This window comes from Trichechus manatus, unplaced genomic scaffold, assembly GCF_000243295.1.
Source record: "Trichechus manatus latirostris isolate Lorelei unplaced genomic scaffold, TriManLat1.0 scaffold00001, whole genome shotgun sequence".
NCBI lineage: Eukaryota > Metazoa > Chordata > Mammalia > Sirenia > Trichechidae > Trichechus > Trichechus manatus.
The window spans coordinates 16,009,918-16,024,195 of record NW_004443937.1 but is presented as its reverse complement, the minus strand read 5'-3'; the positions used below and the strand labels follow the sequence as shown (position 1 = coordinate 16,024,195).

General features: G+C 40.8%; 1 protein-coding gene across 2 annotated transcripts in view; it reads left to right on the top strand.

The window, feature by feature from the left end:
• Window positions 1-14,278, top strand: part of CFAP92 (cilia and flagella associated protein 92 (putative)) — a 57,558-nt gene that overhangs the window by 36,941 nt on the left and 6,339 nt on the right. Inside the window, exons 5-7 of one of the 2 annotated variants that reach the window (XM_023742993.1) lie at window positions 2,315-3,123; window positions 6,761-6,955; window positions 9,044-9,341. In XM_023742993.1, coding sequence (XP_023598761.1) covers window positions 2,315-3,123; window positions 6,761-6,955; window positions 9,044-9,341 — 1,302 coding nt within the window. Of the gene's footprint in view, window positions 1-2,218; window positions 3,124-6,760; window positions 6,956-9,043; window positions 9,342-14,278 lie in introns of both variants that reach the window. The other variant, XM_023742963.1, reaches the window with a different exon arrangement.

Sequence of the window (14,278 nt, the reverse complement as noted above, 5' to 3'; positions counted from 1 at the left end):
GGTCAGAGCAGTCAGTGGTGGTAGCCGGGCACCATCTAGTTGTACTGGACTCAATCTGGTGGAGGCCGTGGTAGATGTGGTTGTTAGTCCTTTGGACTAACCTTTTCCTTGTATCTTGTTTTCTTCATTCTCCCTTGCTCCTGAAGGGGTGGACCAGTGGAGTATCTTAGATGGCTGCTCACAGGCTTTTAAGACCCCAGATGCTATTCACCAAGGTAGAATTTAGAACATTTTCTTTATAAACGGTGTTATGCCAGTTGAGCTAGATGTTCCCTGTGACCATGGTCCCGGGCTTTGGGTATCTTGTCAAAGAAATCTTTGCCTACCCCAAGTTCATGAAAATATTAGGCTATGTTTTCTTCTAGAAAATACATGATTTTAGCTTTTATGTTTACATCTATGATCCATCTAGAATTAATTTTTATGTATGGTGTAAGGCAGGGGTTGTCTTCATTGAATTATTGTGGTGCTTTTGTTGAAAATCAATTGATCCTGTAAGTGTTGGTCTATTTCTGGACTCTATTATATTCCATTGATCTCTTTGTCTATCTTGATTTCTATAGAGCTATATTAAGTCTTGAAATCAGGTAATGTCAATCTTCTACCTTTGTTCTTTTTTTCTCTCAAGATTGTCTTATTTATTCTAGACACTTTGCATTTCCATATAAATTTTAGGATCACCATGTTAATTTCTACCAGAAAAGTCTGCTGAGATGTTTGATTGGGGTTGCAATATTGTGTTTTTCTGACCATGAAAATGGGGTATTTCTCTATCTATGTCATCTTTAATTTCTCTTTGTAATGTTTTGTAGTTTTCAGTGTACAGGTCTTTCATTTAATTTCATTTAATTAAATTAAACTTATCTTTCATTCGGAGCCCTGGTGGCACAGTGGTTAAGAGCTCAGGCTGCTAACTAAAAGGTCAGCAGTTTGAATCCACCAGCTGCTCCTTGGAAACCCTATAGGGTCACTATGAGTCAGAACTGACTCAACGGCAATGCATTTCGTTTAGTTTTGGTTTTATTTTTCATTTAATTTCTTCCTAAGTAGTTTATGTTTTTAAAGCCTTTGTAAATGATATTTTTAAAGTATTAATTGCTAGTAAACAGAAAGGTCCCTGGGTGGCCCAAATGGTGAAGCGCTCAACTACCAGCCGAAAAGCTGGCAGTTCAAACCTACCCAGAGGTGCCTCAGAAGACAGGCCTGGAAATACGCTTTTGAAAGGTCACAGCCTTGAAAGCCCTACAGAGAAGCTCTACTCTGCACACATGGGATCACCATGAGTCAGAATCAATTTGATGGCAAATAACAACACAACTAGAAATACAATAGATTTGACCTTGATGATATTATTCTATTTTTAAATCTATCACATATACTTATTTTATGTACCTCATCATTTTAATATCTTAAGCCATTGCGTATCTGATTTTGCTAAGGGTACCTCTTCTCCTTAGTTGTTTTGGGATTTTTATTATGAACTTTCTCTGTGAGACTTCTTTGAGGTCTAGGCTGAAAGTTGATTTTTCCACAAAGATTTTTTAATGCTTCTGCCAGGTACTGACAAGCACAAGTCTAGGTTATTTTAAATTCTCAGCTCCAGTGTAAAATAAAATGTACGTTTGAAGTATAATTTCAGACCACAAAATTTTGTTAAGGGTTAACTTTTAATTATGAAATCATACCACCAAGCTTGAAACATGCAAGTTTCCCTGCTTTCTGCCCCTCCTTTTCTTCTTGTTCTCCAGAGCTTCTTCAAAGCCCTTCTGAATCTTTCTTCTTACCTTTGTTGCAGCTTTTAGCTTGGAGGCCTATTAACATGGTAAAGGTGAGCCTGTGCCAACCCCGCAGATGTACATCTGGGAAATATGGTTGACATTTTCCATAACCTCTTGTCTCCACCTCTTCTGTGCCCAGCCTTGGGCTTGGAACTAGAAAATACAGATGTGAAAAAGACATATGGCCTGTCCTCATGGCAGTCACAGTTTGGGAGGAAAAATATAATGATTAGTATTTATTGAGCCCTTGACTTGTATCAGCCACCATCTTGGCAATGAGCTTGAGCACAGGTTCTCTCATCAGTATTTGTGGGTGAGGAGACTGCAGGTAGTAGAGTGGCACTGGATTTCAGCTCACTGAGCTGGGAGCCTCCCCTTACCACAGGCAGAGCGACTGCTATAGCAAGTGAGTGACCTCCTGTGACTTTGTTCTTTCATAGAGGCTGTGCACCCCAGTGTACTGCAGGTACCAGTTCTATAATACTCCAGTTCACAAGACGGAAGGGCAGCCCCATGGAACCCATGTTTACTTCCAGGACATCAATGTCATCCTTCTTGGGGCATTGTGTCCCAGTGACCTGAAAGAATACCTGGAAGGCCCCCCCATGGTGGTGGAAGTTCATGACCGTGACCTCAAGTCAGAAGAGTATTCCCGGAAGCCCACCCTGTTTGGGGAGGACCCCCTGGATACATGCCTCAACCTCCAGGCCCTCATCTCTCCCAAACAGACAGAGAACAACCCCTTTGAATCCTACAACAAGATGTGGGATCCTTACGGGGTCGCCCAGGTCAGCTTTGCCGATCTCCTTCTCGGCCACACATACCTGAACCTGTTTGTCCCCATCCACAGCTGTAAGCCCAAGCCCACAGGCCAAGGCCATGACAGCAGGAGCAGGAAGGCTGTGGGGTTTCGGGTTCCAACAGACCATCTCCAGCATGGCCCGATGCCCATGGGCAACTACCTGGAGGCGAATTCCCTCCTCAAGCTGCGAGTGGACCTCGCAGTGCCACTGCGGTTCAGGGCCGAAACCCCCAACCAAGACCTGGTTGGCACACAGTTTGGCCTCATTATTTTCGTGTTTGACTCCAGGAAGACCTTCCTCCTCCACAACCTGCTGCAGGACATCACCATGATCAATGCCAAGGCCCTCGACCTGGACTCCTACCCTCTTAAGAACATCCAGCAGATCCTGTCAGCCTTTAAGGTGCGGGTGAAGGTCCAGGACCAGCAGGACCTGGATGTGCTCACTGGCTTCCACCTGCTAGATGGGAAGATCCACCTCTTCATTCTGGAAGGCTTGGCTGACCAAGGCTTGAAGCGGCTGTGGGAGAGCCACCAAAGCCGGTAGGTGGTTTGTTTTGCATTTTAATAAATGTGGTGGAGTTTGGATACTTTGCGAGTGAAGAGATCTTTCAAAGCTAAGCCCAGGTTCAGTGTCCCTGTCTGTGAGAGGGAGATGTTGATTCAGTTCCTCTTGGATTTACTGTAAGGTATTTACCAGGGCTCAGAAATTGGACTTGATAGCAGGAAGAATTGGTTGCCTTTGGTTGAAGTGAAGGATTTAGGTACAGAGAAGAGAGAAGTTGGCTCAGGAAAATGGGTCCTGACTTCAGGCTTGTGAATTATATGGTATGTGGTTGTTTCCAGATTTCAATGATTACAAATGAACTATGAACAATCATGTACAGATTTTTGTGTGGACTTAGGCTCTCATTTTGCTGGGATAAATACCCAGGAGTGAGGTTGCTGGGTAAGTGTATGTTTAGTGTGGCAGGCAGAATTCTAAGATTTCTGTCCCTGGTGTACACACACCTTCTCGAAGTTATTCAATCAAACACTAATCTAGGTGCTTCTGTGAAGGGATCTTCCAGATGTAATTAAGGTCCTAAATCAGTTCACCTGAAGATAGGAAGGTGGGCTTTTGAAGGTGAACCCTTTAAAAGCACAGAGTTTTCTCTGGTTGGTCTAGATGTCAGAGAGAAGTCAGAGATTTGAAGCACAAGAAGGATTCAGTGTGCCATTGCTTCCAAGGAATGCAGGCGGCCTCTAGGAGCTGAGTGGCCCCTGGCTGACAGCCAGCAAGAAACTGAATTCTGCCAGCAACAAACATGAGCTTGGAACTGGATTGTTCCCCAGATGAGATTTCAGTCTGGCTGATACCTTGGATTTCAGCCTTGTGAGACCCTGAGCAGAGAACCCAGTCACACTGTGCTGGACTTTAACCTACAGAGCTAAGAAATTGTTTTAAGCTGCTAAATTTGTTATGCAGTGATAGAAAATGAATACATTTAGTTTTTAAAGAAGTTACCAAACTGTTTTCCAGAGTAGCCGTACCATTTAACATTCCCACCAGCAATGTACTAGAGATCCATTTTCTTTGCATCCTTGTCAGCATTTGGTGTTGTCATTATTTTTTATTGTGGCTATTCTAATAGGCGTGTAGTGCCCCCATGGGGCAGTTCTACTCTGTCCTATAGTGTCACTATGAGTCAGAATCAACTTGACAGCAACGAAAACGGCTGGTGATGTTGAACATCTTTTCCTGTGTTTATCTGCCATCTGTATATCCTCTTCAGTAAATGTCTCTTCATATGCTTTGCCAATTGTCTAATCAGGTTGTTTGTTTTTACTGTTAAGTTTTGTGAGTTCTTTATATATTCTAGATATATATACTCTAGAGTCCTTTGTCAGATATGCGGTTCACAAAATTTTTTTTCCAGTCTGTAGCTTGTCTTTTCATCATGTTAACAGGGTTTTTTTCCAGAGCAAAAGTTTTACATTTTGATGAAGTCCAATTTATCTTTTTTTCTTTTTTTAAATGGATCATGCTTTTGGTGCTGTGTCTAAGAACTCTTCACAAAGACCCAGGTCCCCAAAATTTTCTCCTGAAAGTTTTATAGTTTTATGATTTACACTTAAATCTATGATTTCTTTTGAGAGTTTTTTTTTTTGCCTATGGATATTCAATTGCTACAGCACCATTTGTTGAAAATAATATCCTTCCTCTATGGAATTGCTTTTGCACCTTTGTCAAAAATCAGTTGGCCATAATTGTGAGAGTCTATTTCTGAGTTCTCTGATCTGTTCCACTCATCTATGTGTCTATCCCTTTGCCAAATACTACACAATCTTGATTACTGTGGCTATACAATAAATCCAAATTAGGTAGAGTGATTCTTTCCACTTTATTCTTCTTTTTCAAAATTGTTTTAGCTCTTCTTGTTCCTTTGCCTTTTCATATAAATTTTACAATAAGGTGTATATATCCACAAAATATCTCGATGGAATGTTGTTAAGAATTGTGTTGAACCTATATATAATTTTGGGGAGAATCAACATCTTTGCTATATTGAGTTTTCCAATCTATGAACACAGTATGTCTATTTATTTAGGTCTTCTTTGATTTCTTTCATCAGCATTTTGTAGTTGTCAGTATATAAGCCCTGTACATGTTTTGTTAGATTTATATCTAAGTATTTTGTTTTTTTTTTTTTTTTTTTTTGAGTGATTGTAAATGGTATTGTATTTTTTAGTTTCAGTTTCTATGTGTTCATTGCTAGTATACAGAAATGCAGTTGATTTTTGTATGTTGATCTTGTATCCTGTAACCTTGCTAAACTCGTTATTGGTTCTAGGAGGTTTTTTGGTAGATTCCTTTGAATTCTCTACATAGATGATCATGTGATCTGCAAATAGGGACAACTGTGTTTCTCCCTTTCCAATCTGTATGCCTTTATTTCCTTTTCTTGCCTTTTTGTGCTTCCAGTAAAATTTTCTATAACAGTGGTGACAGCAGACATCCTGCCTTGTTTCTGGTCTTTGGGATAAGGCATTCAGTCTTTCTCCATTAAGGATGATGTTAACTGTAGTTTTTTAGATCTCCTTTACCAAGTTGAGGAAGTTCTATTCTATCCCTTATTTGCTGAGAGTTCCCTAATTTGCTGGCTCACACAATTCACAATAATCAATTCCAGGTGGATTAAAAGCTTATTTTTAACTTTTTATTCTGATGTAATTATAGACACACAATAAGTTGTAGAAATAGTACAGAGGTCCCTTGTACCCATTACCCAGCTTCCCACAATGGTGACGTCTTATATAACTATAGTACATTATCATAGCCAGGAAATTGATTGGCACAGTAAATTAACTAGACTACAATTATCTGCTCTTACTCAGATTTCACCAGAAAAATCTAAAATGATAAAACTTTTAGATGCTAATACAGCGGAACATGTTCATAACTTCAGAAGAGAAAAAGATTTCTTGAATAAGACATAAGTACAAAGCATAAAGGAAAAGGATGATACACTGACTACATTAACATCAATAACTTCTGTTCCTCAAAACCACCATAAAAATTATGAAAAGACAAGCCACAGAGAAAAAAAAATTTGCAATATGTAGAACTGACAAAGAGCTAGAATCCTGAATATATAAAAAAATCCTATGAATCAATAAGAAAATGCTAAGAACATCCCAGTAAAAGAATGGGCAAAAGACTTGAACAGGCACTTCACAATGGACCAAACCACAGCTGCCTGAACAGGGTCATGAAGGAAAAGTGTAGACGCCACGAGGTTTAACAAGGTGCAGAAGGAGCAACGTAGCAAGCACAAGGAAATGAAATGGCAGGATGTGTTTAGATGCCTGGCCAGGTTGACATTGCCAGAGTGCAAAGTGTGAATGCCAGGGCAGGGGAAGATGAAGAGGGCAGTGAGGGGGTATGGAGCGGATGGGGACAGTGGGAAGAGGCTGGTTTCAACATTTTCACTGCCAACCTCCCTTTCAAGGCCCTGGGTTTTGAAAGACTTTTATTTACCAGGTGGAATTGGTTATTAACGTATTTCTCTTGTTTGTTTGATTTTAAATACAAAAAAAGTTCTCCCTACCTGCCAGACAGAGGTAAGCAGCATACCCAAAGTGTTCCAAGAACCTGCATACCAGTGTTAAGGCTTTTAACCGTGGCCTTCTCTCACAGAATTCCCAAATCAGAGCACGGAAAATACAAGGTACTCTACAACTCCCAGCTCTTGTTCCGTCACCGCCTCTACGCAGACCTGGAGACCATCCTGTACCACGTGCACCTCTTCAAGCCCCTGTCGCTCCTCATGAAGCACTCCCAGCTCTATGTCCGGAATGTGGTGCCACAGGATGCCTTCCAGGCCCTGGTCAGGTAGGGCTGCTCAGCTGCCATCCCCGGGGATGGCAGCTGGGTGGCTGCTTGGCCAGGCCACCCTTGTGAGATCCACTATGGGCTGCACAGTGGCCCTTAGAGGTGCTGTTTGTATTATTCTTTATGCCCAAAGGAGGTGAGCCAGGAGTGCAGTCCAGTTCAGGTGACCCCAGAGCTTGATTTTTCCACTATGCCACATGATATTCCAAGATAGTTTCGGAAGCATCAAACGCACACCATTAGTCTACTGTGTCTGCTTTTCTTGGGGAATGCCCTAGAATAGCCTGCGGAGTGACCAACTAGCTAAGATTCACTTTCCGAGAGAGGGATGGGGAAGCAGTGGAGGACTGGGCCCATCAGATAAGCCAGGCCACCACAGCTTCCTCTCCCAACTGAATGTTTGCTCTTTCTGTCTGCTTTTTCCTAAACACCCTGTCCTGCCCTCCCTCCCCATTCCTCAGAACGCCCTTCTCCAAAAATCAAGATCTTTCAGTACTTGCATGCCTTTGCATATGCTGTTTCTTCTGCTCGAACACCAGTCCTTTGTCTGTCCACCTGCCGTCTCAGCCTTCAGGTGTCAGTGCACACTAACCCACCTGGGAAGCTGCTACTCCCCTGGGCTGTGAGCTGTGATGCTTCCCTTCTACTAAGAAGCCCTCCGTTGAGCACTGCCCCCGAGTGTCTGTCTGTCTCCTCCATCCATGTGTTAAACAGCCACTCTAACAGCCTGTTCCACTGAGGAGGGCCAGAGATGGTCTGATCCAGTCCCCAGTCCCCACTCTCCAGGAGTCTCAGTTTATAAGGGGAGGCACAAAAAATAAGTGCAGTAGGGTGTACTGGGACCCCAGGCCAGCCTGCACCATGCCTGGTGGGCCACTAAGGAGGGGTATCAGCGAACTGAACCTTTGAGGAGGTTCAAGGCTGAGTGTGGAGAAGCAGTGAGCAGGTGTGCATCGAGTGGACAGTTCACCCGCTGCTGGGGAGGAGGCTGGAGGTGTAAACTGTACCTTTGTATTTTTAGAGCCAGTAGCAGGGCTGGCCCAGAGTCAGCCCTCAGCTAGTGCCTGCTGAATGTATTAATAAGGCACAGAGAGAAAGGCTGAGAAGGTGTTCCTTTTATCCCACCCTCAGCTCTGCTGAGGAGCTGGGCAAGCTCAGACTGAGAAATCCCAAAACAGCAAGGGAGGCAGGGACTCCAGGTCAGGGAGGGCACGTGGGTGCTGGGCAGCAGAGAGTCATGTGGGGAGGTGCTGAGCATCTGGGGGTCAAAAGCCTTAATGACCAGGCAGAGGAGGCTGGACTGGGTCATGCCTGGTGGTGACAGGAAGTAGTTGGGGGATGTTATTAGGGAAAGGGAAGAAAACTACTATTTATTAAATGCTTATTGCATCCTAGGTAGTTGCTTACATTATGGTTTTATTCCTTTCTGAAAGATGAGGAAACAGAAGCTCAGAAAGATTAAGTGGTGGCCCAAGGTCACTCAGCTAGTTAAGAGTTCAAGTCCACGCTCGGCAGGCATCTGCCTCCAAGCCAGACTTCAGAAGTAGTTGAGACAGCAAGCTAGCAAGTTACAGTTCCCAAACATGTGCCCCCGGAGAATGTCAGTGTTAATTACATGCCTACTGCATGCTAGGCCCTGGGCAACGCAAGGAGTTCAGTATTGATGCCCTTCTAAACTTTAGTCCTCAGAGCTGGGGGGTGGGCTGCATACGGGGAGGGATGACTGTTCAGTCCTTGAGCTTTGTTAAGAAACGAGGCAATGCGTGTATCGTCCTCCTGGTGCAGGAGGCTCGAAGATCTACACCCCAGCTGCCAGCCCACTGGCACTGTTCCCTGGTGGGACGTGGGCTGGTGAGGAGCATGAGAGAAGGCCACAGTAACAGAACAGTATTTACAGCAGAATGTGGGGAGACCTTTAACCTTGGGGGTATGGGGAAGACAGGCAAGGAGGTGTTCCTGGGCCCCTTTTACATCCCCTTTCTGGAGTCATCAACCTTGAATCTGGGTTCTTCATTTGCTAGTTCTGTGGCTTTGGTGCCAGCTACTTGACCTCTCTGAGCTGAGCAGGGTAGCTGTTGTGTGTTTCAGACTCCACTACATCTGCCATGACAGCACCAAGCTCAGGGATGTGGTCACAAGAGACCTGTTGCCTTCCTCTGCCATGATCAAATGTCTGAGTCAAGAGTTCGGGATGCCCATTTCACAAGAAGACCTTTCTGATGAAAAACTATTGACCCGACCACTTCAGCCTGCTCTCAATCTTGAAGACTTCCGAAGTCAGAAGTCTACCCTCACTTTTGAGATCCAAACCCACCAGGAGAAGTACCTGAAGTGGCGGACCACCATGATGCTGAAGAATAAAGACCAAAAAAAGAGCCTAATCCAGGTGGGCATCCTTTCCTCTTCTGCATCAGGGTCCCCAGGCCTTCGCCCCACCTGGGCTGTCCAGTCACCTGCTGAGAGATACAGGGCATGTATCGAATTTTTGAGTTGGGCATCTGCCTCTGGCCCCTGTCTGCTCTCCTACTGGGCTGGATGGGAAAGAAGCGCAGGGCTGATCCATGCCAGAAGCTTTCACTTCCAGCCCTGACTTATCACATCCTTCCTGAAAGGTAAGAAGGAATGCTCTTAGGTGTATATGTATTACAGTTACCATGGTCCCAGAGTTCATCTTAGAGAAAGAATCATGTGTGTATGTAGCATCTTGCTAAGCTGTTAAGGGTATGGGTGTCGTCAGATGTCCAAGAAACACAGGGAGATAGGTAAACTAATCTGCATGAGAAAATGAGGGGACGAGGGAGAAAAGGAGACGGAGAAGTTGGTATGGTGACAGAAGGCTGGGTGCTACGTGGGCTGAACGGCCAAGGAGAACCTCCCTCACCCTTCTGCCAACCAAAAAGACTCAATTGAAAACAAAACCATCTAAGGTATGACTTAAGTTGTTTGCCTGTAGTTTGTCTGCGTGAGCCCTCCCAATCTTTAGTAAGCTTTGTGTGTTGTGAAAGCTCAGCCATTGAAAACCCTATGGAGCACATTTCTACTCTGACACACATGGGTTTGTCATGAGTCAGAAATGACTCCATGACAACTGTTGATTCAATTTATTTAGACCTCCTTTAGTATTTTTCAAGGAGCCCTGGTGGCGCAGTAGTTAAAGCCCTTGGCTGCTAACTGAAAGGTTGGCGGTTCGAAGCCACCAGCAGAGAAAAATGTGGCAGTCTTTGTCTGTAAAGATTTACAGCCTTGGAAACCCTATAGGGCAGTTACACTGTGTCCTAAAGGATCGCTATGAATCAGAATCGACTCATCGGAGGTGGGTTTGGTTTTGGTTTGGTTACTATCTTTCAATAATGTTTATTTTTCATTAAAGTCTTATATGTCACTTATTAGATTTATTTCAAGGTATCTTATATATTTTTATCATAAGTGTTTTTTTTTTAAAGTTTTCCTTTGTGTTACTGATTTCTAGTTTCATTCCATTTGTGGTGAGAAAAGATATTTTTTATGATTTAATCTTTTTAAATTTATTGACTTGTTTTGTGGCCTAATATATGGTCTGTCCTGGAGAATGTTACATGTGCTTGTGAGATTTCTCCTTTATTCTGTTAATGTGGTGATTTTCAAGTATTATACCAGCCTTGAATTCTTGGAAAAATACAACTTGGCTTATTATTCTTTTCATATATGGCTTTAATTGATTGATTTGCTGATGTTCTAAATTTCTACAAAATTCTCAGGAAAATTTATAGCTATAAATACATAGATTAAAAAGAGAAGAAAATCTCAAATCAGTAACTTAACCGTACACCTTCAGGAACTAGAAAAAGAAGAGCAAAATAAACTCTTAAAGCCAGCAGACAGAAGAAAATAATAAAGATTAGAGTGAAAAATGAAATAGACAATAGAAAAGCAACAGAGAGACACATGCACCCATGTCCATAAAAGAGACTGTCCATAATTTTCCATTCTTGTATAGTTTTGAAGTTAAGATTGGCCTAATAAAATGATTTGGGAGGTCTTCCTTCTCTGAAAGAATTTATGTAAGATTGGTGTTCTTTAAATATTTGAAAATATTTTCCAGTGAAGTAATCTGGGCCTTGAGTTTTCTTTGGGGCTTTTAATTACGGATTCAGTTTATTTAACAAATAGGACCATTCAGATTTTCTCCATCATCATCTGTCAGTTTTCGTAAGTTATGAATTGCATTTTTCTAGGAATTTATCTGTTTTATCTAAATTTTAAGTTATTGGCATGAACTGGTTTCTAATATCCTCTTTTATAGAATCTGTGGTGATATCCCCTTTTCAACTTCTAATATTGTGCTTTCTATTCTTCATTAGTCTTTCTCAGGATTTATGGATTATTCTCTTTAAAGAATCAAATGTTTTGCCTTTTTTGATTTCCACTATTATACGATCATTTTCTATTTCTTTCTTTCTTTTTTTTTTTTTGCTCTTATTCATTTCCTTCTTTCTATTATCTTTGGATTTAACTCGCTGTTCTTTTACTAACTTCTTCAGATGGATGTCTAGATCATTGGTTTGTAGACATTTTATAATATATGCATGTTTGCTATAAATTTCCTATTAAGTTTAGGGACATCTCCACAAGCTTTTGTATGTTATATTTTCATTATCATTCAGTTAATACATTTTCCAATTGGTTTTAATTTCTTCTTTGATCCATGGGTTATTTATTAATATATCGTTTAATTTCATGGTCATCAGAGAATATATTCTGTATAATTTCTATCCTTTGTTTAGATTTGCTTTATGGCCCAACATATGTAAATTTTAGTAAATGTTCCAGTGCACTTGAAAAAAATGTGTATTCTGTAGTTGTTGAAGTGTTGCTGCTGTTAGTGCCGTTGAATGGTTTCCAACTTATAGTGACCTTATGTACAATGGAACGAAAACACTGCCTGGTCCTTTGCCATCCCCATGATCATTGTTATGCTTGAGCCCATTGTTGCAGCCACTGTCTCAATCCATCTCATTGAGGGTCTTCCTCTTTTTCGCTGACACTCTACCAAGTATGATGTCCTTCTCCAGGGACTTGTCCCTCCTGATAACATGTCCAAAGAATGTGAAATGAAGTCTTGTCATCCTTGCTTCTAACGAGCATTCTGGCTGTACTTCTTCCAAGACAGATTTGTTCGTTCTTCTGGCAGTCCATGGTGTATACTCAATATTCTTCACCAACACCATAATTCAAAGGCATCAATTCTTCTTCTCTATATGTAAATTATGTCAGCTTTATTGTGGTTTTCATATTTTCTGTATCCTTACTGATCTTTAAGATCTGCTTCTCCTTTGAGTTCCTGGGGGAAGTCCGATAAAATCTCTAAATATGATTGTGGATTTGTTTCTTTTTCTTAGGTGTATCACTTTTTGCTTTACATATGTTAAGGCTATGTTTTAGATACATACAAATTTAGGTATGTTTTATCTTCCTGTTGATTTGATTGACCCTTTTGTAATTATGATAGGCCTTTTTTTTTATCTCTGGTAACACTTGTCTGATGTATACATTAAATATGATAAAATGCATAAATCTTACGTGTACAGCCTTATTCATTTTTATTTATGTATATACCTGTGAAATCATTACTTACTCAAGATACAGAACACTTCTATAATTCTTAATAACATGTTTTCCTTTTCACTGGTTAGGATTCTGGTAAAATGTTGAAAATGTAGTGATAGTATCTTTCTTCCTGATCTCAGTGTTTTCAGTATTTCACTATTATGATATTTGGTGTATGTTTTTACAGAAGCCCTTTATCAGATCAAGAAATGTTCTTTCTATTCCTTGTCTACTGTCCTAGTCATCTAGTGCTGCTACAACAGAAAGACCACAAGTGGATGGCTTTAACAAAGAGAAATTTATTTCTTCACAGTAAAGTAGGCTCAAAGTCCAAATTCAGGGAAAGCCTTTCTCCCTCTGTTGGCCTTCTCATCAGTGTTCCCCCAGACTAGGAGTTTCTCCGTGCAGGGACCCCGGGTCCAAAGGACACACTCTGCTCCTGGCACTGCTTTCTTGGTGGTATGAGGTACCCCTGTCTCTCTGCTCACTTCTCTCTTTTGTATCTCAAGAGATTGCCTCAGGATACAATCCAATCTTGTAGACTGAGTCCTGCCTCACTAATACAACTGCTACCCATCCTCCCTCATTAATATCATAGAGGCAGGATTTACAACATATAGGAAAATCACACAATACCGGGAATCATGGCCCAGCCAAATTGATACACACAGTTTTTGGAGGACATAATTCAATCCATGACATCTACTAAAAGTTTGTTTTAATCATGGATGGGTGCTGATTAAAAACTTCTCTCCATCTACTGAGCTAATCATGTGTATTCTTCTGTTGTTGGGTGGAGTGTTGTGTATATGTCTGTTAAGTCTAATTGGTTTATAGTGTTATTACAGTTCTCCCCTTCCTTATCAATCTTCTGTCTGGTTGTTCTACCTATTCTTAAAAGTGGTGTATTGAAGTCTCCAAATATTATTGTGAAATTGTTTATTTTTCCCTTCAAGTCTGCCAATTTTTGCTTCACATATTTTGGGACTCTGTTGTTAGGTGCCTATATGGTTATAGTTGTTATATCTTCTTGTGGGATGGAACCATTTATTAATATATAATGTCCTTCCTTTGTCTCCTGTAACCCTTTTTGATTTTAAGTCTATTTTGTTTGATATTAATATAGCCACTCCAGCTCTCCTTTGGCTATTTGCATGGAATATCTTTTTCCATATTTTTACTTTCAACTTCTTTATGTCTTTTTATCTAAAGTGAGTTTCTTGTCACCAGCATATAGATGGATATTTTTAATCCAATCTACCAATCTCTGCCTTTTAACAGGAGAGTTTAACCCATTTACATTTAAAGTAATTACTGATAAGGAAGAATTTACTTCTGCCATCCAGTGATTTGTTTTCTGCATATCTTATGTTTTTTGTCCCTCAGTTCTTCCATTATTGCCCTTTATTTTGTGCTTAGCTGAATATTTGTAGTATATCATTTTGATTCCCTTCTTTCCTTTTCTGTATATGTTTTAGTTATTTTCTTAGTGTTTACAATTAACACCTAAACTTATAACAACCTAATTTGAATAATACTAACTTAGTTATAATAGTGTACATACATCCTATACATTTCTTTCCCTTCCCCCATTATATTATTGCCACAAATTACATTTTTATACATTGTGTGCCCACCTAACATAGATTTATAATTGTTGTTTTATACATTTGCTGTTTAAATCATATATGAAAAAAAGAGGAGATACAAACCAAAAGTACAGTGCTGGCTTTTTTA